This window comes from Saccostrea cucullata, unplaced genomic scaffold, assembly GCF_032062105.1.
Source record: "Saccostrea cucullata isolate Sc308-1 unplaced genomic scaffold, CSIRO_AGI_Scuc_v1 ctg2050, whole genome shotgun sequence".
NCBI classification, from domain to species: Eukaryota; Metazoa; Mollusca; class Bivalvia; order Ostreida; family Ostreidae; genus Saccostrea; species Saccostrea cuccullata.
Window position 1 is genome coordinate 52,315 of NW_026926947.1, and position 25,562 is coordinate 77,876.

At 34.5% G+C, this 25,562-nt stretch overlaps 3 protein-coding genes across 4 annotated transcripts; 2 read left to right on the forward strand and 1 right to left on the reverse strand.

Annotated features, from left to right (window-relative positions):
* The first annotated feature begins 256 nt into the window (after positions 1–256).
* LOC134273002 (PRKC apoptosis WT1 regulator protein-like) lies at positions 257–10,007 on the forward strand. 2 transcript variants are annotated; one of them, XM_062755174.1, is made up of 8 exons: positions 257–807; positions 1,723–1,833; positions 2,169–2,212; positions 2,393–2,936; positions 3,291–3,395; positions 3,978–4,000; positions 6,370–7,441; positions 8,485–10,007. In XM_062755174.1, the coding sequence occupies exons 1-7, from the start codon at positions 490–492 to the stop codon at positions 6,425–6,427; spliced, it is 1,203 nt and encodes a 400-aa protein (XP_062611158.1). In that variant the 5' UTR covers positions 257–489; the 3' UTR covers positions 6,428–7,441; positions 8,485–10,007. The 2 variants fall into 2 exon arrangements, with proteins under 2 accessions (XP_062611158.1, XP_062611157.1); XM_062755173.1 differs by lacking the exon at positions 3,978–4,000.
* A 7,097-nt stretch (positions 10,008–17,104) lies between these two features.
* On the reverse strand, positions 17,105–20,913 carry LOC134272996 (uncharacterized). Its single transcript, XM_062755166.1, has 5 exons — positions 20,816–20,913; positions 20,007–20,186; positions 18,261–18,344; positions 17,650–17,754; positions 17,105–17,527 (listed from the first exon to the last, which is right to left on the reverse strand). Exons 1-5 carry the CDS (start codon positions 20,828–20,830, stop codon positions 17,336–17,338), a joined length of 576 nt encoding a protein of 191 aa, XP_062611150.1. The 5' UTR covers positions 20,831–20,913; the 3' UTR covers positions 17,105–17,335.
* A 264-nt stretch (positions 20,914–21,177) lies between these two features.
* Positions 21,178–22,179, forward strand: LOC134273014 (ankyrin repeat, PH and SEC7 domain containing protein secG-like). Its single transcript, XM_062755187.1, has one exon. The coding sequence runs from the start codon at positions 21,178–21,180 to the stop codon at positions 22,177–22,179; it is 1,002 nt and encodes a 333-aa protein (XP_062611171.1).
* Positions 22,180–25,562: the final 3,383 nt, after the last annotated feature.

Sequence of the window (25,562 nt, forward strand, 5' to 3'; positions counted from 1 at the left end):
AAATATTAAAGTTATTATGCTTATAATACAGTTTTAATCGTTCAAGGTAAATATTTGGACAAACTTAGCCTCCACCCCCTTCACCCCACTTTTTTGCAAAAAAAAAGTCATTGAACATAGGGGCGTAGATTAGCCCCCTCCCTCGAACCGTTAGTCCTTGTCAACATTATTTGCAGTACTCTCAGAACTTTGATTATTTTACTGGTTCAAGTCAAAACGAAAGTGAAAATGCAAAAATGACGTAACTGTCGATTAAGAGCCAGAACGAGGCAAATGTGTATTGAATTTTGTCGGTGCTGTAATACACATTCAAAAATATGATTTGGGTTATATTTACGACTTGAGTAGTTGTGATAATCGACAAAAGACTCTTTAAATTTTAAAAGAAGAGTGTCAGATTAACGTTTGTTGAATTCAAGTGGACAAGGACTTTGAAATGGCGAATATTTAATGGATATTTCGCGCGATTTGTTATTTATTTTGTAAAAGATGGCGTCGAGTTCTGTGAGTCAAGAAAGTTTGGACATCGAAGACTATGAGATAAGCTCACGACAGAGTAGGGTAAGGCGTGCTCGGGCCCTGATGCCAAAAATTGGTGACGGATACGATCGGGAATCCCCTCGAAATGGAGACGGGGGTGGTGATGTCATTCCCGAGCACGAGTCCCCCTCCCGATCAACGGCAGCATCACGAGCCCGAGACAAAAGGCGACCTAACCACCTCCATAAAGGAAAACTCCCTAAAGATAAACGTAAACTGAGAGAGAAGAGGCGCAGCACTGGTGTAGTCAACCTCCCCTCAACAGAGGTATGTTACGTCATCACAGGACTGTTGACAGTTGCTAGTGTAGGGCATTGTTTATATTGTAGGGGTTGTCTATATTGTCATTAATTTGACTAAATTTCTTGCTGACATTAATTCTCATGTCTTGATATGAAAATTATTAATATCGTTTGATAACAAAAAGTTATCAAGCTCAAAAGTCAATCGGAAACACTGCAAATTAATATGTTGATGTTGCGACCATTAGGGCGAGGGCACATACTTATCAAGATTTCATTAAGATCGGGCTCGTCAAACCGCACCTTACATCCGGCGCCTCTAAGACTCTGACGTCACATGACGTCGTATTCATGGTGCTTTACTAAACTGAAGCCTGAACAGGGCTGATTTTAATGAAGAACCATTTTACTGACTATTTTTCTGCAACAAATTCATTAAATCAAGGCAAGTTTATTATTCGTTTAACTTTTGTTGTTTTTCTCGCGAGAATGTTGCTTTAGCTTTTGTGTACGAAGCAATGCATTGTGGCATTACTCCGGCAAAATATTCTAGCGAATGAATGTGCAGTAGTTTGAATTTTCTCTTCACCCAGGCATTGTCGTTAGAGCTCGCAGTGACGAGCGTCGCTGTGACGCTCGCTGCACTCGCTATAAATACGCATCAGATCCTGCCAGTGGAATCATGTTTATTTGCTTTCTGAATTGTTAAGAATACATTCCTAGCAGACACCAAGTCACAGGGTTTTGGCTTTGTTTTGTATCACAAGTCATGAAGTGGTTAATGAATAAGGATAATCATTATTTTCTTTAAATATATTAAGTCATGTTCGCCACTAGTTTATATACATGTATATATTATATGAAAAACACAGAGGCAGAATAAAATTTGCTCCATTGTCTTTTAAGAGTACACAATACTGATTAAAATTGGTATTTTTAGAGTACAGGGGATTCCCTTGATGATGAAGATGACGAGGAGTTATTGGAAGCGAAGAAGAATACATCGTATAATGAAGTCATCGACGCAGATAATCCTCAAACTCCATCCGAGGTAAAGGTGCTGGGCACACTGGTATATTACCGTATACCAGTATATAAAGTGTCTGTTACATCAGAGACTTATAAAAAAAACCCTGTTTTTATACATCTCTTGTACATTAAACAAATTATAATAAATACTTTCATATAAAAATAGTCATATATTCCAATACCAAAGACCTACTGGCTATAGATAACTATATTTATTATCAAATTAATCATATTCTTTTTTATTTCTGAATTTGCTTTGTATGGAGAGAAGAAGACATTATAAATGTAACAGATCTAGATGTATACTGATAGTTTGATTTTGATTTATAATGTTATCCACTTAATTTATCTTAACAGAGCAGAGTACCAAGACCTTTCTCTTCCAGAAGATCAAACAAAAGGTATAAATAATGTCTATATTCCAGCTAAACTATATATTTATTGGGGTTTTCATAAACAATTAATTCCTTGCTTTTATTTATTATTTAAGAAAAAAACTTAAGCTCTTATAGAATTATATTTTCTACACATGTAATTATAGTGATTGCATGTATAAATTTTGTTTTCACATTTATTTCCAGCCCTTCAGATCTTGAGGCGGACCTAGAAGATAACCAGGATTATGACAGCACCGTGAGCCAATCAGAAACCAATCTTACTCTCATCGGAAAGTCTGACTCCGTTGAGTCGTCCAATCAAAACGCTAGTCCTAAGATGGGGCAAGGCCAGCAGTTCTTTGGCAGGTCTACTAACCATCCGGATATACCCAAGTCTTTCAGAAATTTTTCACCCAACACAAGTGAGAACGAAACAAAGACTTCTCCGTCATACTCCTCCAATTCTTCTTCTCCCTCCTCAATACTGAACCGATATAAGTGGCGCAGTCCCGACGTGTTAAATCAGGAGAGGGAACCTCCTTCTTCTGGTACAGGAATATCTTCTATCATCTCTAAATACGACAGAAAACCCAGCGAAACAGAAACAAATTCCACAACAGGTTTTACTTCTAAAGGCTACCGAAATTTTGGGGATAGATTCCGTAAAGAAAGTCCATTTCAGAGTCAGTTCCGAAGCGTAGCTGCTCCAACAACGAGGGAAGATGCCGAAAAGATCAATCTCAAAAAGGTAAAGCACTATGTAGAGGATTCCAACAGCAAAAGTTACCATATAGTGTAACCCAAATCATGGCAACCCTGATTATCTGTTCAATGATAATGTTCTTAATCAATGTTATATATTTGAGTAAATCCATGTTACATTCTACTTCAGGTGAATCATATGACTTTTACCCTCAAAACTCTGTCTTGTTAACATCATTAGTCTAAGCTAAAATATTGTTGTTTTGTTTTAATTGATGATAATACTGTTCAGGCATCAACAGTTAAGTAAACTATGATCATCATCACAGTTGAAACTATTTTATTTATTTATTTGCTTTCATTTAATGTAAATCATATTTCACTCTATTTGCAATTGTAGATGCTTGAGAAAGAGCAAGAGGAGAATAAGAAGATGAAGGAACTGTTGGAAGATAAAGACAGACGAATAGCAGAGCTGGAGAGAGAGGTGTACCTTCTTAATAAGGTAAGAGGTCAAACGAGTTGTCTGTGGAATATCTTACAGAGTGGGGAATAATATGTCGGTTCAGGGAAGTGGGGTTAGCATCCAAAAAAAATAAAGGCTGGGGGAAATTATTTCAAATAAAATGGAATATATTAGTACTCTTACAAAGTGCATGAAAAGTACATACGAAGGAAATATAGTGATACGGCTGTACCAGTTAATTTTCAAGACCAGAAATTTAAAAGTTTAATATTTGTTAACAGTTAATGCATTATAATAATAGACAAAGAGAATACATGTATATTGCCACTAAGTGTATGATAATTTTTGAACTTGTATCTGGTGAATTGTTATGTGACAGAGGAAAGAATTAAGAAAAAAGATTTAAGAGTCAAGACAAATCAGTGTTTGAAATTTAATTGAAAGTTTCTCTTGTTTTATATGTCCACACTAGGAAAATTGACATTTGAAGGTATATGTTACATTGTAGCTGAATGTTTTGGATGCTTTTCCTTTTGATCTCAGCAACTTGTAGTTCGAAATTTTATATTATTGTTAATTTTTAGTGGTATTTTGCGTTCATAATTTGTGTATATTAAATAGTATTTAGTGGATTTTTTAGTGTTGTGAGTATTTTCCCTTTTTAAATCTTGTTTATTAGCTCACCTGAGCCGAAGGCTCAAGTGAGCTTTTCTGATCACATTTTGTCCGGCGTCCGTCTGTCCGTCTGTCTGTCTGTAAACTTTTCACATTTTCGACTTCTTCTCAAGAACCGCTGGGCCAATTTCAACCAAACTTGCCACAAAGTATCCTTGGGTGAAGGGGATTCAAGTTTGTTCAAATGAAGGGCCACGCCCTTATTCAAGGGGAGATAATTGGGAATTAATGAAAATTTAGTGGTATATTTTAAAAATCTTCTTCTCAAGAACCACTGTGCCAGGAACGATGAAACTTATGGGGAAACATGCTCAGGTAGTGTAGATTCAAGTTTGTTCAAATCATGACCCCCGGGGGTAGGGCGGGGCCAAAATGGCCGACTAAAGTTTTACATAGAAATATATAGGAAAATTCTTTAAAAATCTTCTTCTCAAGAATGACAAAGCCATAATTCATCATATTTATATGGGAGCATGCTCATGAAGTGTAGATTCAAGTTTGTTCAAATCATGACCCCCCGGGTAAGGGCGGGGCCAAAATGGCCGACCAAAGTTTTACATAGAAATATATAGGAAAATTCTTTAAAAATCTTCTTCTCAAGAATGACAAAGCCATAATTCATCATATTTATATGGGAGCATGCTCATGAAGTGTAGATTCAAGTTTGTTCAAATCATGACCCCCCGGGTAAGGGCGGGGCCAAAATGGCCGACCAAAGTTTTACATAGAAATATATAGGAAAATTCTTTAAAAATCTTCTTCTCAAGAATGACAAAGCCATAATTCATCATATTTATATGGAAACATGCTCAGGTAGTGTAGATTCAAGTTTGTTCAAATCATGACCCCCCGGGGGTAGGGCGGGGCCAAAATGGCCGACCAAAGTTTTACATAGAAATATATAGGAAAATTCTTTAAAAATCTTCTTCTCAGGAATAACAAAGCCATAATTCATCATATATATATGGAAGCATGCTCAGGTAGTGTAGATTCAAGTTTGTTCAAATCATGACCCCCGGGGGTAGGGAGGGGCCAAAATGGCCGACCAAAGTTTTACATAGAAATATATAGGAAAATTCTTTAAAAATCTTCTTCTCAAGAATGACAGAGCTATAATTCATCATATTTATATGGAAGCATGCTCAGGTAGTGTAGATTCAAATTTGTTCAAATCATGACCCCCGGGGGTTTGGTGGGGCCAAAATGGCCGACCAAAGTTTTACATAGAAATATATAGGAAAATTCTTTAAAAATCTTCTTCTCAAGAATGACAGAGCTATAATTCATCATATTTATATGGAAACATGCTCAGGTAGTGTAGATTCAAGTTTGTTCAAATCATGACCCCCGGGGGTAGGGCGGGGCCAAAATGGCCGACCAAAGTTTTACATAGAAATATATAGGAAAATTCTTTAAAAATCTTCTTCTCAAGAATGACAAAGCCATAATTCATCATATTTATATGGAAGCACGCTCAGGTAGTGTAGATTCAAGTTTGTTCAAATCATGACCCCGGGGGGTAGGGCGGGGCCAAAATGGCCGACCAAGGTTTTACATAGAAATATATAGGAAAATTCTTTAAAAATCTTCTTCTCAAGAATGACAAAGCCATAATTCATCATATTTATATGGAAGCATGCTGAGGTAGTGTAGATTCAAGTTTGTTCAAATCATGACCCCGGGGGGTAGGGCGGGGCCAAAATGGCCGACCAATGTTTTACATAGAAATATATAGGAAAATTCTTTTAAAATCTTCTTCTCAATCATTTTCTAAAAAATAGCAAATCCATCATTGGTCATGGGACTACTTTTGGATTTACAATAAAAAGCCAATTTTTACTAGTCCTACCCTTGGTGCTCAGGTGAGCGATGTGGCCCATGGGCCTCTTGTTTTGATTACTCTTAATGAAATTGCATGTATATAGCCTTTTAGATCAGATTGTTTACTCTGTTAACTCTGCATATGCATATGAAAAGTTTAAAGTCATCTGAATAATTTAATTTTAATCTTGAATTTTATATTCCATTGCTGGCATACGATTTAAACCATATTAAACCTTACAGGTATTCACATTAGAGAAAATGAGATGTCTTTTAAAAATCTTGAAATACTACTTGTACAGTATTAACATAAATACTTAAGTATATGGTTTAGATTTTTTTGATTTTAATTCTTTAGCATACAATAAATTATATTAAATATAAAGTGTGATTTCGTCACATTACTTTTTGCGGGTTGCTACAATTAACATATATTGAAAGATTCTGTTCGAAAGATATGATGATTGTTGAAGCAAGACTTTTGTCTTTTATTAGAACTTCTTGGTTTTAATTTCAGGATCTTGAAGACATGGACGATGAAGCGCAGAAACTTCAGTTGGAGAACAATGCACTGATAAGAGCTGTCTCTCAGCTGAGCACTCAAGTGTGACGGTCTTCAAGAAAACCAATCGAGCACACCCGCTGCACTGCACTAGACACACACTTTACTAGAAGATCATGTGATATGCATGTTATGTAAAGAACTTTTAAAAGAATTAAATTGATAACAATATTTGCAAGACAAATAATGAAACCAATTGTTTAACAATAATAATTTGTCATGGGATGTTTTGATTTCAAATTTGTGATTTCTTTGTAGCTGTAAACCAAATACTTTCTAGTTTACGCATATTTTTTTTAAAATATGAATGATTATAAAATTTTAAATATTTATACCATTAGTGTTCAAGTATTTCTTACAGCAATTTTGTTTTTATCTCATTCTTTCAATACTTTCATTATTTTTGCTTGCAACTTATAAAAGAAAAAGTGATTGGGGAATTAATTCATGATGTGAAGTTTCTTAAGTTGGAAAACCATAAGATTTTTCTTGTTGAAACCCATTATGTTGCATTCAACTTGATAGATTTCTTTTTAAAAAGTTTTATAAAGATATCCAGCTAAATGCGCAGCATACAAAAAGCATATCTAATTTTTCAAGTCTATTATACAGTGTAACATAGTTAAATCTAGCTTAATAGGACCAAGAAAAAATTAAAGTTTGAAATATGTAGACATTCAAGATACTGTGGTTAAAGTATACAAAGGAAAAATAGTTGTGGCTTCTAGCTGGCTATGCTGACTTTTAGATTCCCAAGGTACATGTATTTTAGACATCCTTGTTGGAGATATCAAAGTTCAACTGTATATTTTATAATATTTGAGGGTTCTTTTTTTTTCTTAAAATATTATAAATGGAAATTAAGTTAGTGATAAAATCTGAACAAACTGACATTTTCTTTGTATATTTTTAAATGCATATTGAATTGAAATTTAAAATGCATTTTGAATTTCAAAATGGGTATCTAATATCCATGGTTGTTATCAATTTCATATAGCTGCTTTTTTGTGAGTTTACATTAGTATGTGTATTATTATACCCCCCGCAAACGAAGTTTGGGGGGGTATATAGGAATCACCTTGTCCGTCTGTCTCTCTGTCCGTCTGTCTGTGCAATCGTGTCCGGTCCATATCTTTCTTACAGAGGGACATTAGAATCTACTACTCCACATTAAGATTGCTCATAACCTAAGGGTGTGTCATGACCTTGACCCAAGGTCATTTGGGGAAGTTCAAGGTCACTGGAAGAAAAATTTCATAATTCGTGTCCGGTCCATATCTTTCTTATGGATAAACTTGGTAGGTTCTCATTTCACACAAAGATTGCCCATGACCCAAGGGTGTGTCATGACCTTGACCCAAGGTCATTTGGGGAAGTTCAAGGTCACTGGGAGAAAAATTTCAAAATTCATGTTTGACGCATACCTTTTATGGATAAGCTTGGTAGGTTCTCATTTCACACAAAGATTGCCCATGACCCAAGGGTGTGTCATGACCTTGACCCAAGGTCATTTGGGGAAGTTCAAGGTCACTGGAAGAAAAATTTCATAATTCGTGTCCGGTCTATATCTTTCTTATGGATAAACTTGGTAGGTTTTCATTTCACATAAAGATTGCCCATGACCCAAGGGTGTGTCATGACCTTGACCCAAGGTCATTCGGAGAAGTTCAAGGTCACTGGTAGAAAAATTTAATAATTCGTGTCCGGTCCATATCTTTCTTAAGGATAAACTTGGTAGGTTTTCATTTCATACAAAGATTACCCATGACCCAAGGGTGTGTCATGACCTTGACCCAAGGTCATTTGGGGAAGTTCAAGGTCACTGGAAGAAAAATTTAATAATTCGTGTACGGTCCATATCTTTCTTACAGATAAACTTGGTAGGTTCTTATTTCACTCAAAGATTGCCCATGACCCAAGGGTGTGTCATGACCTTGACCCAAGGTCACTTGGGGAAGTTCAAGGTCACTGGAAGAAAAATTTTATAATTCGTGTTTGATACATATCTTTATTATACAAAAACTTACTTCTGAAAAACCCAGCGGGGGGTATTTTTTCCCGATTGGACAGTTCTAGTTTTTTCAGTTTCTCAGAAATGCACCACTTTGACCAAATTTATACTTGATTACTTGTGATACACTGTAGGTGATTAGTAGGTCATATCATGTGATTCCTGTTCTTATTTTTAGTGGTAGATATTTTTGGAGCCTTATGAAGGCTATAATATACAATTTAACATTCATGACGCATTGTAGTTATTGGTATGTTTCCTATTTTTTGGTAGAGTAGATAGCATATTTCCCTGTTTAACGAGCATTTTAATGTCTTGACAGAGAATTCCTACACAAATGTGATACCTTTATTTCCAAGGGTTGTGCTACTTTATTGTTTGGATTATGTCCCTTGAAATAAGTGACTTGGGACATTAATGTTAAAGCCAGAAAAAATATTTTACATGTTATAAACGCAATGGTGATATTGGTGCATTTTTTGTTAAATTTTGAGTTTAATTGCGTTATACAAATGGTGTTCATTTTTTCTGTGTTATAGCCATATGTTTAGATTTTGTTTTCTATTTAGTCATTTAAAATTGGACTAAAATGTCATTCCAAATTTTTTTGTTGTGTGTGTTGTTCATTATTGCTTGATTTAAAAAAAGAATTACATGACTTATGATTAAAGTGAGGAAACAGAGGAATGTGGGAAAATTACAAGATACACAAATCATTTACTATAATTTGATCTGTCCATTTTATTTAAACATTAAGAAACATTATAAAGATATATTGTATATATATGCTGGTTGTGAAACTTCTGTATTAAGATATACATACTTGTATATTTTATAGCAATTTTGAAAATCAATGTTATTTAACTCGGACATATTTTTTGTATCTTTTCAAATTTCTTCTAACTTTTTGTGAGATAAAATTTGATTTTGCCGATATTAATGAACGTTTCCAGAAATAAACAAATGTACAAGCTAGGTAACCAACACAATTTGTAAGTCATACACAAAGATTAAAGGTTAAATTTTACATGTAAGTCAATCAATGCTCATGATTTTGGTGCTTTAATAGTACATGTAATTCATTAACATATCTATGTTCTGAGAACCACAGGCTTATTCTACAGGAATTTGTACCTTTGAGGACCATGTGAAATCTATTCTGTATGCATGGACATTTACTTTTTGCATACTGTCTCTCATTTGCTTGCTCATGAAATCATTACCTTAAATTAATATCACCTAGGTGCAATATGCATTTTATAAAAATGATTGCACTGAAAATATTGTTTTACTTTTTTTGTTGCTTGTCATGAACAAAGATACAAAGAATATATGTCATTGATTTGCAAAGAAAACATCATATCTGGATTGAGAAGGGAGTGGATTAATTGTTAATGTTTATGTCTCATAATGTTCATTTACTGTGATGTTCATCAAGTGGGATCAAAGAAATTGAATGCATCATTTTGGAATGTGTGAAAGTGATACATTGTATTTATATTAGTGTCCTTGATATGGAAGATATTGTTTGGAATGTATGTTACAAAACATTCTATTGTTGATATAAATGTATTTTTTCTTTGTTAGGCTTTTTTGTGTTCCCTAGTGTTGAGTATTAATTTATTTGCTTATAGTGCTTTTGCTCATTTTTTTTCTCTCTCCAGTTTTCATTTGTTGATATATGCTGTTTCTTTTCAAGAGAAATATATTCACGAATATGGAGATCTTAAATTGCATGTGATATTAATTTGGCTGGCATTGAACGATTCCATGTGATGAGGAAGAAGGGTTCCTTATTTTTAGCTCACCTCAACGAAGTTGGGGGGAGCTTATGTGATACCCTCGGCGTCGGTGTCGGCGTCCCAGGTTAAGGTTAAGTTTTTTGGAGCAGTTTTCTTTTTAATTACTTCTGTGTCCTATACTGATTAGACATGCATGGAAGATGGTTTTAGTGTGTTTTATTATACCAGACAAAGTTTCAGATGCTGCAATTTCAGCAAAGGAATTACCAGGTTAATGTTTTTGGAGCAGGTTAACATTTTTGGTGCAGTTTTTGGTGTGGGTTTCATTTCCAAGTAACTATAAGCCCTATGTTGACCAAACTTGCATGGATGGTACATCTAAGGATGCATACTACCGGGCTTGCTTCGGATGCTGAATCTGACCTACATTTTCCGGTTGAGTGAACAGGTTAAAGTTTTTGGTGTAGGTTTCATTTCCAAGTAACTATAAGCCCTATGTTGACCAAACTTGCATGGATGATACATCTAAGGATGCATACTACGGGGCTTGCTTCGGATGCTGAATCTGACCTACATTTTCCGGTTGAGTGAACAGGTTAAAGTTTTTGGTGTAGGTTTCATTACCAAGTAACTATAAGCCCTATGTTGACCAAACTTGCATGGATGATACATCTAAGGATGCATACTACCGGGCTTGCTACGGATGCTGAATCTGACCTACATTTTCTGGTTGAGTGAACAGGTAAATGTTTTTGGTGCAGGTTTCATTTGCAAGTAACTATAAGCCCTATGTTGACCAAACTTGCATGGATGATACATCTAAGGATGCATACTACCGGGCTTGCTTCGGATGCTGAATCTGACCTACATTTTCCGGTTGAGTGAACAGGTTAAAGTTTTTGGTGTAGGTTTCATTTCCAAGTAACTATAAGCCCTATGTTGACCAAACTTGCATGGATGATACATCTAAGGATGCATACTACCGGGCTTGCTTCGGATGCTGAATCTGAGTGAACAGGTTAAAGTTTTTGGTGCAGGTTTCATTTCCAAGTAACTATAAGCCCTATGTTGACCAAACTTGCGTTGATGATACATCTAAGGATGCATACTACTGGGCTTGCTTCGGATGCTGAATCTGACCTACATTTTCCAGTTGAGTGAACAGGTAAAAGTTTTTGGTGCAGGTTTCATTTCCTAGTAACTATAAGCCCTATGTTGACCAAACTTGCATGGATGATACATCTAAGGATGCATACTACCGGGCTTGCTTCGGATGCTGAATCTGACCTACATTTTCCAGTTGAGTGAACAGGTAAAAGTTTTTGGTGCAGGTTTCATTTCCTAGTAACTTTAAGCCCTATGTTGACCAAACTTGCATGGATGATACATCTAAGGATGCACACTACCGGGCTTGCTTCGGATGCTGAATCTGACCTACATTTTCCGGTTGAGTGAATAGTTAAAAGTTTTTGGTGCAGGTTTCATTTCCAAGGAACTATGAGTTCTTTAATGACCAATCTTGCATAGATGATACATCTAAGGATGCATACTTCCAGGCTTGCTTCGGATGCTGAATCTGACCTACTTTTTGTGGATGAGTGAAAATGCTAGTTTTGATGCATGTTTCATTTCCAATAAACTATGAGCCCTATAATGAGCAAACTTGCATGGATGATACATCTAAGGATGCACACTAATGGACTTGCTTCGGATGCTGAATTGGACATACATTTTTCAGATAATAGACAAGGTAAAAGTTATGGTTGCAGGTCTATTACCAAAAACTATAAGGCTTATATAACATTGTATAAACCAAACTTGCACAAATGCTGCATCAAGGGATGAAAACTCAAATTTGCTTCAGATGCTGGATTTTCATTACATTTTCATGAAGAAGAAGTAGTTTAAATTTTTTATGTAGGTCTATTTCAAAGTATCAGATCAAAATTGCTTTTAAAAATATTTTCATTTTTGGAATGTATACTTTTTGTTGGTTAATTGTGTGACTTTGCCTTACTTAAAGACAACATTCGTTGAGGTGAGCTCTGTAATCTCTGATTACCTATGTTTTGATTTTATGGTATTGCAAACAACATAGAAAAGATACCATTTGTTGATTACATGACCTTGAAGCTTTGAATACATTTTTAAAACTTATTTGTTTATCTTAGCACTGAAACCCCCCAAAAATCACTAGACAATATAGACACTGAAATCAAGAAACGTTCATACTGAATTCTTGGAACATATAGAGCCAAACTGAATGTTTACTATAAAAACATTTGGTACATGTAAGACTGTAGCATGCACATACCAAATGTCAATAAAAAATTACCGATTTGCAACAATTCACATGCATATACGTGTAATAACAATATAAATATAGTGCACATTCTGTCTACAAATGGGCATTTTAGTTTGTATAAATGTATTCCTCAGTTTGTGAATAATGAAGCTCACACTTAGGCAAAAAAAATTAATTTCTTGGTTCTCAAGCCCTCCCTCATCTCTTCCAAGGGTGCCTCATTGACCCTTTTTATTGCTAAATCAATAAAATATAAACACCAAAACACCTCCCTCATCATATTTTGAGGTTTTGTACAATGTAAAAAGCTGCCTCATCATGTTTTGGGGGCAATAAAAAAGAAAAAAAAATGCCTTCCTCCCTCATCATATTTCTTGAAAAAAGGCCTGAGAACCAAGTAATTAACTTTGCATGGCCTTTAGTTAGTTAAATATTTTCACATGTAGGAAGCAATGACCAAAATAACACTTATTCTTTGCTTTTTCAAGATATTTCACTTCTCCACAAAATTTATTTGCATTATTAACAACTAAATAATGATATATTTCATTAATACACAATTATATATTAGCTATGTAAAGAAGATATCTTTGCCATGCACATATGTTAACAAAATTGATATCTCTCAAGTTCTATTTCCTTGTCCAATTTTTTATTAATCTTAAGATTTCAAGAAAAAAAATCATGCATATTTTCAAAAAAATATATATATTTGCAATCCAAAGTTTTACTTATGCATGTATCTCAGTAAATTTTGAAATTTTTATTAGAAATTTATATGCATACTAATATTTTTTGTTTTTCAATATTTTTGTCTCGGATTCACACCTAAGATGAGATAATGTACAATAATGAAACTTAAAATGATGAAAGGTTTTGGAACAGAGGATATTTGATAATCATATGTATACCAGTAAACTTATTTAAATTTATCAGCCAACATTCCAATGAAATTAATATGTTCCTTTGTTTTTATTTAATTTACTTGTAGTACTCATATATTAATTTCTGATTATTTTATCATCAGCTTATTTTGAATCATATTCAAACTGTTTTTTGTTAGACATCTAATGTAAGCATTTTCAATATAATGACTATTACATAGTTTTGTACAAGTTTGACAGAAAAAATTAAATAGTTAGGTCTTAGAGTTTAAGAAAACAAAGTAAAAATTAAAATCATGCCTTCTGGGAAATATGCAGATACAGTATATTGTTAATTGTGATTTTTGTTAATTTTATTTATATACATTGATTGACTTATTTCATTCCAGCGTTTGCTTTACAAGATGTCTTATTGCATTCTGCTTAATGTTGTGACACAGAATAATAAAAAAGAAATTATAATGAGATAGTGTGTGTGATTAAAAGTGACACTGAATTTAAACAGGTAATTCAAAGTCCTTAATGATCCTCAAGGTTATGTCTTGATGAAGGTTGACATTTGGTGTACTGATAAATACTTTGGAATCCTCATTGTTTGAGGGGGAACCAAATTTTCTTGATATCCTAGATGGACCCTACCCATGAATTTACATCCCCATAAACTAGTTTTTTCAATGTATCAGGTGACTGAATTTCCCATATATATGAACTACTGCGAAAACCCATGAAAGTTTCTCTGGGAATTGGTAAAATTTTTGACACCATTAGGACATTGATCTTGGTGATTATAAACACAGGGGGCTGGTAACATACTGTTTTTGATTTTACGTAATCACTGTATATATATATATACAAAAAATCTTCCTGGATATTTCATTTTCAAAAGATTATTTCCCCAACTTTTACTGTGTTTAATATGCATGCGCTATATAAGTCACTTGAAAAATGTATTGATGTAAACATGTTCATGGTGTATGCCTCTGTCATATGGAAAAATGTTATTGTGTTGGCATAGTTAAATAATTATACAAGCCATAATTCTCTTGACAGAGCCCTCTATGTCTCTTTCTGGATTTGTATTAATCTGTGTAGTACTATAATAAGGTGCTGTGTGACCCCCCCGCCCCCCCTAAAATTGTCAAAGTTAACGTAAATCACAGTTTCGTCTAGAAAATGTAAAGATGTCTACTTGGTAGACCTCATTTTTACCCTACAAAATCTCTAGAATCCAGGAGCTTCCGGGGGCTTCGCCCCCTGGGCCCCACCAGGGCTTTGCCCTGGACCCACTGGGGGCCTCAAGGCGGCCCCCAGACCCCTTGCCTATTTTTGGCGCCCCCTCTAACTTCAAATCCTGGATCCGCGCCTGTCCTTCCAGTCTTCAGAGGGAGATAACTTAAAAAAAAGGGAAAAATTAGATATGGTCAAAAAGTGAAGATTTGGTAGAGTCATTTAAAACATATCTTGGTCAGTCTTCAAATCTGGACCCACAGGTGTAGGGTTTGGCTAGTATAGATGTTTAAAGTATTACATGGGTATTAAAAGTAACCTGATCTTCTCCAGAATATCATACCCATGATCAGTCATATTGATATGGAAGCATTCTCAGGTCACATGTACAGATTCAAGTTTGATCACATCATGACCCAATGGGGTAGAGGTAGGGTCACAATGGATGAACAATGTTTAACATAGAATATATGGGGGAAATCTGCTTTCCGGGAATAGCAAAGCCAAGATTGGTAATATTTATGTGAAAACATCAGTCTCCAGATAGTGTAGATTGAAGTTTTTTTTTTACATCCTGAGCCTCAGGGTTAAGGGTGGGGGTCATACTGGGAAATAAAAGTTTTACATAAGAAAATATACTAGGGGAAAAATCTTGAGGATAGCAAAGTCATGATTTGGCGGCATTCACAGGTGTTTAGATCCAAGTCTGTTCATATAACCCCAAGGATAGAGTGGCAGGGGCCACAAGAGGTTTCAAAATTTTACACAGGAATATATATGCAGGGATAGAATGCTGAGGAAGGACATTGTTGGATTTCACTGAGCATTGTGGCCCTTGGACCTCTTGTTTTCATCTAATTTCATGCACAACTTTGACTAACTACATGTAATTTTCCCTATCAAGATGTGCAGTCCAAAATATGTATAAATATAAGTCATTTGATAATGTACTGTGCCAGATGATTTCAGATCCATGTACTAAAACAGACACATATAAATGGCCAATATATAGATCATTAAAATATCAAACTTTATTGACTAGGAACACACAATTGTAACAAACTTTTACAAAAACTGGCCATGTAAAATTCATCAAAAAGTGTATGAACACAAAAACACAGTGAGTTCAATTATTGCATTAAAATGTTTTGGCAGTGCAAAATTTATTTTCCTAAGAACACTCGAGAGTCTTACTGCAGACAGCCTGTTCTTTCATTGAACAGGTAAAATGCAGGCCACTCGTGACATTCACACACACACACGCACACACACACACACACACACACACACACACAAAGGAAGACTTTTACTTGTTCAGATTTTGAAAATGGCAAGATAGAGCAAGTAAATTTGTAGTTGAGTATATTCAAAGATATTCTATTGAAATGAGTAATTTGTAAAATACAGGTAAACTTCGTTATCTCGACATCGACGGGACAATCGGAAAATGTCGAGATATCCGAGGTGTCGAGATATCAGAGTTGAGACTCGACGTCCTTAATTTTACTCTATAGTAAAACCGTAGACCTATAAACTGAACAGACATGTGACTACCTACACGTCTTTATTAGACTGTAGCTCGTTTGTTTCAGCTATCCCTATGCATGCAATGTATATTTATTAGAAAATCTAAGAAGTTATTCACAAATGTAATTTATGAAATACTTTCTTTTTTATCGAAATCTTCTCATTATACTAAAAACAGTTTTCCATCTAGCATTCGATCCACGTGCAACTAGCTCTGTCAAAACAGGATACGAAATGCGCTCTATAAACTCCAAACAGAAATGGTAGAAGGTCGAAGTCCGTGATATGGAAAAAAAATAATGCGTATATTTTTTTTATTTATGTCATTTCATTTCATTTTTATTTTATAATCATTCATCATTAAATTTTCATTTCATTTTCAAACCAAAATTTAATTGGAACTGCGCATTAAACAAACCTGATGATGTTACACATGCATTTACATGTATATTAAGGCTGATTCAATGGTCGCGCATGTCATAGATTTGATTGTTTCCTGTCGAATGGATTAATTTCCACCACAATTTTTAAGTTAAATTGAATTCAATGTGTACACTCTTCATTATTATTCAGTTTCTTTTTTTTACAAAATGATAAAGTTTTGTTAGATTTCGACATAAATAAACGATTCACATTTAAGCAGAATCGAGAAGATTTATCAATGATATTACCCAAGCTGAACATTAAACAATTAACGACTCAGAGACGTCGAGGGGGCTTGGGATTCCTTTACAAACACATTTCTACAGAGCAGTATGTAGTCAAAACATGGGTGTGAAAGGTGTGAATTTTTGACGACGTCGAGATACACGGAGTCGTCCGTGTGTGACGAGCGACCAGCTGACAAACAATTAAGGTTAAGTAGAGCAAAAAATTGCCGGGACCGCGGACGGACATCGACATATCCCAGGTTGTCGACTTATCCGATGTCGAGATACCGAAGTTTACCTGTACATGTAATATGATTTCCTGAGAAAAAATTGCATCTCAAACATCAGATTGTGCGATTCATTGAACCAAAATTTTCTATGAAATTAAAAAGTTGTTTTAGAGTATATATAACAAATTACAAAAATATAATTGAATTTAAAAGCACTTTTCATGTATAATTGCACTTTTTAAATGAGATTATTTTTTTCAAATCTGTATAGGATAAGTCTAAAAAATATTTAAAATGTTAAAAATCTTTAAAGTATGTTAACAGGCTATGTAAAAGTAACAAGTATCAAGTATAAAATTGGACTTCAACTGAGTCCCCTGGAGAGAATCGGACATGCTTGGCTTTTCTGGATTGTGGTAAAGAAGCAGAAATGTCAAACGTAGGATGTCGACTGGATATTGTTCTTCCTCTGTACGTATCACAAGATGAGGGCTGCTCACTTTCTGACAGGTACACCTCTTTATTTAATGAATTCACCTGATTAAAAAAAAATAAGACACAGGTTATGAGGGGAATGTTGTTTTTTTTCTTGCCACTAGTTGATCAATTGAATTTGGTCCCAAAAAGTAATTGTATTGATCTCTAAACCCTGGTCTTACCCTCTGACTGTTTGTCTTGTTTATAAGTTGTGTACTGTGGTATCTCTGGCAGTGTTTTTTATCATGTTTTGTCTGAGGTTCTCCATCAGTTCCACAGTAATACCTCTGAAATGCATAAAAGTTTTCAATGTAAAATATTATCAACATACAATATTGATATGATGGAGGCTCAATAAAGCTTATGAATGACATAATCAAAGACCCTCAATGAATTTTTTTTTTTTTGGTCTATTCTGTTTAACTGCTAAAGGATGGGATCAAAATAAAACAATTTTTTTTAAATTGATACAATTGTATAATTTTGCATTGTGTACTACTTACATCATTTTATTGTACATGTATAAGACATTTTGAAATGCACTTTCATAATCGTTTTGTGTTCATACAAGTACATGCATTACTGTGCCATATTAAAACATGTAAAAAAAAAAAAAACAACACATACATGTATTGACCTACATGTAGAACCTCTGGAAAACCTTATACAGGTATGAGGTATTTCTTTTCTGCATTTTTATATACTAGAGAGATACCTCAAAGATTTTTACATTCCTATGTTTATATGTGCATAAAATTCAGTCAAGATGGTGAAATAATTTTTAATAAGTTACCTGACAGATTTGAGACATGTGACTCATCATTGTCATTACGTCAGAGAAAGCTGACTCCAGCTCTAAATTGGGTTCCACAAACTTCTAAAATGTTAAAAGAAAATCATATCATTAAATGTGTAACTTTGTTAACTATTTGGAGTGTAAAAACAACGATAAAAAGCACTTAAATAAAACATGATGAATAGTCATATACTTTAAACAAGAGGCCCATGGGCCACATCGCTCACCTGAGCACTGTGGCTAGGAAAAAGTAGAAATTGGTTTAATTTTCCTATATATTTCTATGTAAAACTTTGGTCCGCCATTGTGGCCCCGTCCTACCCCCAGGGGTCATTATTTTAACAAACTTGAATCTACACTACCTGAGGATGCTTCCATAAAAATATGATCAATTTTTGCTTTGCTATTCTTGAGAAAAAGATTTTTAAAGAATTTTCCTATATATTTCTATGTAAAACTTTGGTCGGCCATTGTGGCCCCGCCCTATCCCCAGGGGTCATTATTTTAACAAACTTGAATCTACACTACCTGAGGATGCTTCCATATAAATATGATCAATTATGGCTTTGTTATTCTTGAGAAGAAGATTTTTAAAGAATTTTCCTATATATTTCTATGTAAAACTTTGGTCGGCCATTGTGGCCCCGCCCTACCCCCGGGGGTCATGATTTGAACAAACTTGAATTTACACTACATGAGGACGTTTCCCCATAAGTTTCATCTTTCCTGGCACAGTGGTTCTTGAGAAGAAGATTTTTAAAGAATTTTCCTTTATATTTCTACACACACAAACCGTTCACGGTAGCTCAGTCGGTAGAGCGCTCACTCTGTGATCGAGAGGTCGTGAGTTCGTATCTTGGCCGCGACTGACCTAGTCGATAAAATGGGTAGCAACTGTTCCTTCGCCATGCGCTCGGCACTTTGAAGTGAAAGTTGCAGGTCCTTCGGATGTGACCTTAAAAACCGAGGCCCTGTGTCAGCGGCAGGCGTTGGCACGAGAAAGATCCCTCACTGCTCAATGGCCTTCATTGAGTGCCGAGTAAAGGTCAAAATTTGAAGCCCTTCACCGGCATAGGGTGACGTCTCCATATGAGTGAAAAATTCCCGAGAGGGACGTTAAACAATATACAATCAATCAATCAATCTATGTAAAACTTTGGTCGGCCATTGTGGCCCCGCCCTACCCCCGGGGGTCATGATTTGAACAAACTTGAATCTACACTACCTGAGGATGTTTCCCCATAAGTTTCATCTTTCCTGGCACAGTGGTTCTTGAGTAGAAGATCTTTAAAGAATTTTCCTATATATTTCTATGTAAAACTTTGGTCGGCCACTGTGGCCCCGCCCCATCCCCGGGGGTCATGATTTGAATAAATTTGAATCTACACTACCTGAGGATGTTTCCCCATAAGTTTCATCTTTCCTGGCACAGCGGTTCTTGAGAAGAAGATTTTTAAAACATTCCACCAAATTTTCATTAATTCCCCATTATCTCCCCTTGAATGAGGGCGTGGCCCTTTATTTGAACAAACTTGAATCCCCTTTACCTAAGGATGCTTTGTGGCAAGTTTGGTTGAAATTGGCCCAGCGGTTCTTGAGAAAAAGTCGAAAATGTGAAAAGTTTACAACGACGACGACAACGACGACAGACAATGGACAAATTGTGATCAGAAAAGCTCACTTGAGCCTTTGGCTCAGGTGAGTTAAAAATTATTAAATTAATATTAGGAAAAAATAAACTACCCCACATATTGGGCATGCTCCCCTCTTCTTTGACATCGGACACACTGTTGGCCTCTGTTCTCTCTGCTCGGTCCACGCTGCATGATTTTTCAGAGCTCGCTGATAAGTTTGCTGCCCAAGTCGCCGTGTTCTCTCCAGCGTACCGAATCCCCATAAAGCATCATCACAGTGGAAAAGGTGCTACAATATAAAATGTACAAGAAGAATGTCCAAAACTGAAAGAATTTCGAAGTATTGGTCTAGGTTATGTGGATAAATGTGAATTTCAGTTTGGATATCTCTGTGGTTAGACCATTATTATGGCATCTTTTCTATTCCTGTTACATTTGGTGCACTTATAATCCAGAGATTAATGAAAATCTTCATTATATTTACCAAACTGTGAGCTAGGTACTAATGCATAGCTCATGGTTTGCCAGTTTGTACTTCTCTTTAGCTGTCTACAGTTTAGAGAAGTGGACAGGCTTTTGCCTACAATCGCCTGTAGGCAAAAGCCTTTCCACTTCTCTAAGGAGAATAAGCTTGTACAAATGAGTAATTTCATTTCTAATATTTATTATACACCAACATGTATAAATGTCTGATACAGTGATAACCTGTCAATTTCTCTTGAGATTAACACTTGTTACACTAGTTAGAATGATCTAACTGTGTCTCGATACAAGCCCGGGTCCGTAGGACAATATCATTTTAACGATAGAACGTTCTATCTACGGTTACACAAATAATGACACAAAGTTGAACAGCATAGACATTGATAGAAATTAGAATCAGCGAAGGAGTTTCATACCATTTTTTTTTTATTTTACCTTTGCTGGAAACATGCTTGAGATATCTCTTTAGTAAATTTAGCTGTAAAGTCAGATATTTGTATTTTTCACTATAATCATGATAATCACGGATTTTGAAAAAGTTGACTGTTGACGTTGTATTAATATTATGCACACCGAGCCCAGTCAATATTATCAATAATTTATTTGCAATATAAAACGGCTTCTTTTACGCTTAGTTTTTGTCAGTTTCAATGTGATGGCACATTTTTGGATGATGATGATAATACATTAGACCTACAAAAAAATTAAACAAATAAAAAGTATATTATCCGAGCCCGACTTTGATGTGTAGCTCTTCAGTGTTTAAAGTTAGAAATGTCCTTGGGAATTACGACGCTATGAATGAAAAACAGCTCAATCGCATTCTCCAAGAAGGTGATATAAATGCTATTGAAAAAGAGCTAAAAAGTGGTCTGGATGTTGATTTTACTTTTCAAGAGTTGTATGCGAATAGTGACAATAATGGCTACGCCCTGCTTGACGTTGCAGTGGCTGCTCGACAAAAAGAAGTTGTCCAGTTTCTTGTGGACAGGGGTGCAAATGTCAATAGAATGCGTAAATGGCCTGGGGCTACAAAGGAACTCATCCATTCCTTCTCTCTGCAGAACACATGTATGTATCCTTGTTTAGTCCGGGGAGACGTAGAAATCGCAAATATCCTCGTGAAAGCAGGATTTGACGTGAATTTACAAGACATTCGACAGTGTTCTTCACTTTGGCACGCGGCGGATTCTGGAAATTGTAAACTGGTAGACGTTATTTTAAGTTCACCCACTGTAAATGTCAATTTACCTGATATGACCTTTTTACACCCACTTCACGTGGCTGCTCTTCACGGACACAGTAAAATCATCACATCTCTTCTCAGAAAAGGAGCTAATGCTAACGCAATTCACGTGTTTGGAAATACTCCTCTTATCTTGGCCTGTAAGACCAATTGTTACGAGTCGGTACATCAGCTGCTTCTTTATGGAGCAGATGTAAATGCTGCAAACATCTATGGTGTGACACCACTATCTAAATTTTTGCACAATCCGTCAACACTTCAAGATTTACGAATATTTGACTTACTTTTAAAAGCGGGTGCTTTGGTCTTTGACTGCGAGTTAAAAGAATGGAAGCAGCAAGAAGATTTACAGATTTTCTCAGATTATCCACAGATTTATGAGACTCTAATTCTTATGTCATCTAGTCCTTCATCTTTGAAGACTCTAACGTGTAAATTCATTCGATTTAGAGTTTTGCAATGTTTAAAAGATACACCAGGTGATATATTTTCAAAAATTGATCAATTGCAACTACCATCTATTCTTAAGAAAGAATTATTGCTAGAGTTTTGAAAACCTATTTGTCGAGGTTCACGATTCAAAGTTTAAAAATAGTTTGTTCTACATTAATGACTTTGTCCTGCATGAAAGGGAAGCAAATATCTTCGTATATTCAAATTAATTATAATTAATGTATGACGTCTATGTTTGGAAAAAAAAATCGATTGCTGAAAAAATATTAATAATGAGGAAGTCAATTACTAGTGTAAGATTTTTCTTATTACAAGCTAAATCATTGTTTCAAGTCACGGTTCGGAGTTCACTCATAGCTCACTCAAACATGGGAGACGATCGTACATTTTGGCTGTGGTTTGCGACGAGGAAGCTTAGTCAAAAATTTTAAAGGATTATTATTTAATATTTTCATTTACATCTTGTTAAGCTTTATATCAACAATTTCGTTTATATGACGAGTTTTTAACAGATTTTTTGGTATAAATCAGAGTTTAAAAAAATGATATGTAAAGAAAAATGACACTTTTAACCAATGCAATTTTAAGATAATGTTATTGAATGAGAAAAAAAAAACTATAATGGCATATAAAACATTTTATTTTTTTTTTCTTACAGTAATATCAATTAAAGTATGAAAATTCAATATATTTAATTATTCCTTCGGAATCCCTCCTCAAGCGGCTGGCTCTGGTCTGGTCTAGTTTTTTTTGCGAAAAATACATTTATCTTCATCATTAATGCGGATTATTAACTGTGTTTATGGAAATACATGTAGCACCTACACATAATTTTAATGCATTTACACTTACACGTAATATGTAGTCGAAATGAATAAAAATTCTAAGTGACTTATTCATTCATTTTGAATTATTTTTCAAAAAATAAATGAGAGATCGAGAACTAAGTCGCCTCTCATTGAGAGGGTGAGAATTTTTGATTTTTTTTTTAAATAGGTCTTCTACTGAGGGGGTGGTGTTGAATTTGCCATAATTCGATGACAACAGATGAACATCTTGTAAATATTTGAGGCAATATATATAACACATATCCTTCCATTGAAGTGTAACATAAAAACCCGTATCACTTTTCTTGATTCTATTCTTGAAAACGGGAGAATCCTATTTCCTATTTTTAGAATGATATTTATGTATTGCTTACAGTGGTTACAGATAAAGATTCTCATACACGAAACATTCATTAAGCATGTTTATAAATTAATAACTAAATATACGATTTTAAGACAGTTGGTTTATTTATTTAAGTTTTTTTTATAGGCTAGGTACGTGTTACAACCAAGGGAAAGTTCAATAAGATAGTAGATTTTTTTTTTAGATAATGCTAGATGCAATTGAATTTTCAGGCTTTGTGATGTCGGTGAATGTTATTTAAGAGCTTTATTTAAAAGGCACCGTGTAATTCATGGACTGGAGTCTTGGAGTGGAGTTATGGAGTGGAGTTTGGAGTGGAGTTTGGAGTCAATTTTTGGAGTCCGAGATTTTCTTTAAACATAATTATGCAGAATTTTTTTCAGAAATGGCATTTGTATGATTGTCTTTAATATTCTAAAATAATCTATTTGCAAGATAAACCTCTAATTTAATAAATATTTGGTACATTTGTATATACATTGTAAGTATGTGGAGTTATGGAGTGGAGTTTGGAGTCAATTTTTGGAGTCTGAGATTTTCTTTAAACATAATTATGTAACACTTAGAATAACAATTCTTTGAGATTATGTAACTGAAAGATCTTTCATTATCAATTATTACTAGTATGTTACCTAAAACAGTGACAGTATATCCTGTTTAATTAAATTTAACTGTTATATCAGTTATGAAACCTATTGCATTCAGTGCATAATTGGAAGGTGATTAAAACCCCTAATCTAAATTATATCTTTCTGTCACATCTCTGTTATGTCTGTTGAAACTTTTACAGGATTTGGACCATACAGCTGTATACGTAGGTTAGTAAACTATTACAAGGTTGTTTGATTTTTGCAAATTTGTACACATACATAATAACCTCTATCATTTTTATGCAGTTCTTATAAAATAATACCCTAAGCATTCTGAGAGTATTGTATAAGGGATACAAGTGCCTTACAACCATCAAAAATCATTTAAGCAGAAAACACTGCACCCTCTTTTCATTTTTTTTTTTGGTTTATTCAAGACATAAATGATACCCCTGCCTCACATATGAATTAATGGCAGTCTCCATGTTATACAATGGGAAACCCAAAATATGTCAGATAAGATAAGATAACATTTATTTAAAGTCGGGTACATCAACAAAGAACATAAGACCTAAAGAGCTATTTTCCGACTTAATAATAATGTTACATAAAATACAACAATCATACTTAATAAACAAGAAACAGATTTTAAAAAATTAAATTATGTGCCGGATCAAAAAGTAAAATAGGAAGTGCATAATGGCATTATATAATAAAGATTCTCTGAGGGTACAACAATGCGTAACAGACGGACTGAGGTACAGACAGATGGACGGACAGACATCCCATTACTATATACCTTCCTGGTTTCTAAGAGGGGTATATTAAATTGAAAAAATTACGTTGCTTTAATTGACTTATTTCTTACACGTAGTGACATGACCCCTAGCTGACTTTGTTGTTCTTAGATATTTTAAATTACAACGGTTTGTTAGAATTATTAGGTCTTTGATCACATTACCGATCAGTTCTATTTAGGTTAATAGTTGTAGGAAGTTATCAATTAATTTTGATTTAAGTGGTTATTAGTTCAATAATGATGTTCAACATACTTACAGTGTATATACAAATGTACCAAATATTTATTAAATTAGAGGTTTATCTTGCCAGTAGATTATTTTAGAATATTAAAGACAATCATACAAATGCCATTTCTGAAAAAAAAAAAATTCTGCATAATTATGTTTAAAGAAAATCTCAGACTCCAAAAATTGACTCCAAACTCCACTCCAAACTCCACTCCATAACTCCACTCCAAGACTCCAGTCCATGAATTACACGGTGCCTATTTAAAATGCGTGAATTTTCTTTCACACACGTTTTCACATTTCAAAATTACTTCCACAATAAATATATACACTCACATATATATATTTTTACAATAAAGGTGTCACTGGAAAAAGTTCAGACAATGTACAGTCAAGTCATTGGAATGTTAAGCAGTTTATATATTATAAATGTATACCAGAACGCAAGTTTACAGAGCTTTTAGTGTGACAGCGAACCGAGATAACAGAATATTTTACCTCCCAGTAACATAAACTTTCCATTGCGTATTTATAAATAGAAACCTATAAAAAGATGGCTTTTCCCAGATTTATTTTGGTGATGCATTGCCCGTCGATCCTTCGGCCTAAGCAAATATGCATTCTTTTATCTATTATTATTATTTATATATTTATTTTTTGGAATAAGTACATTT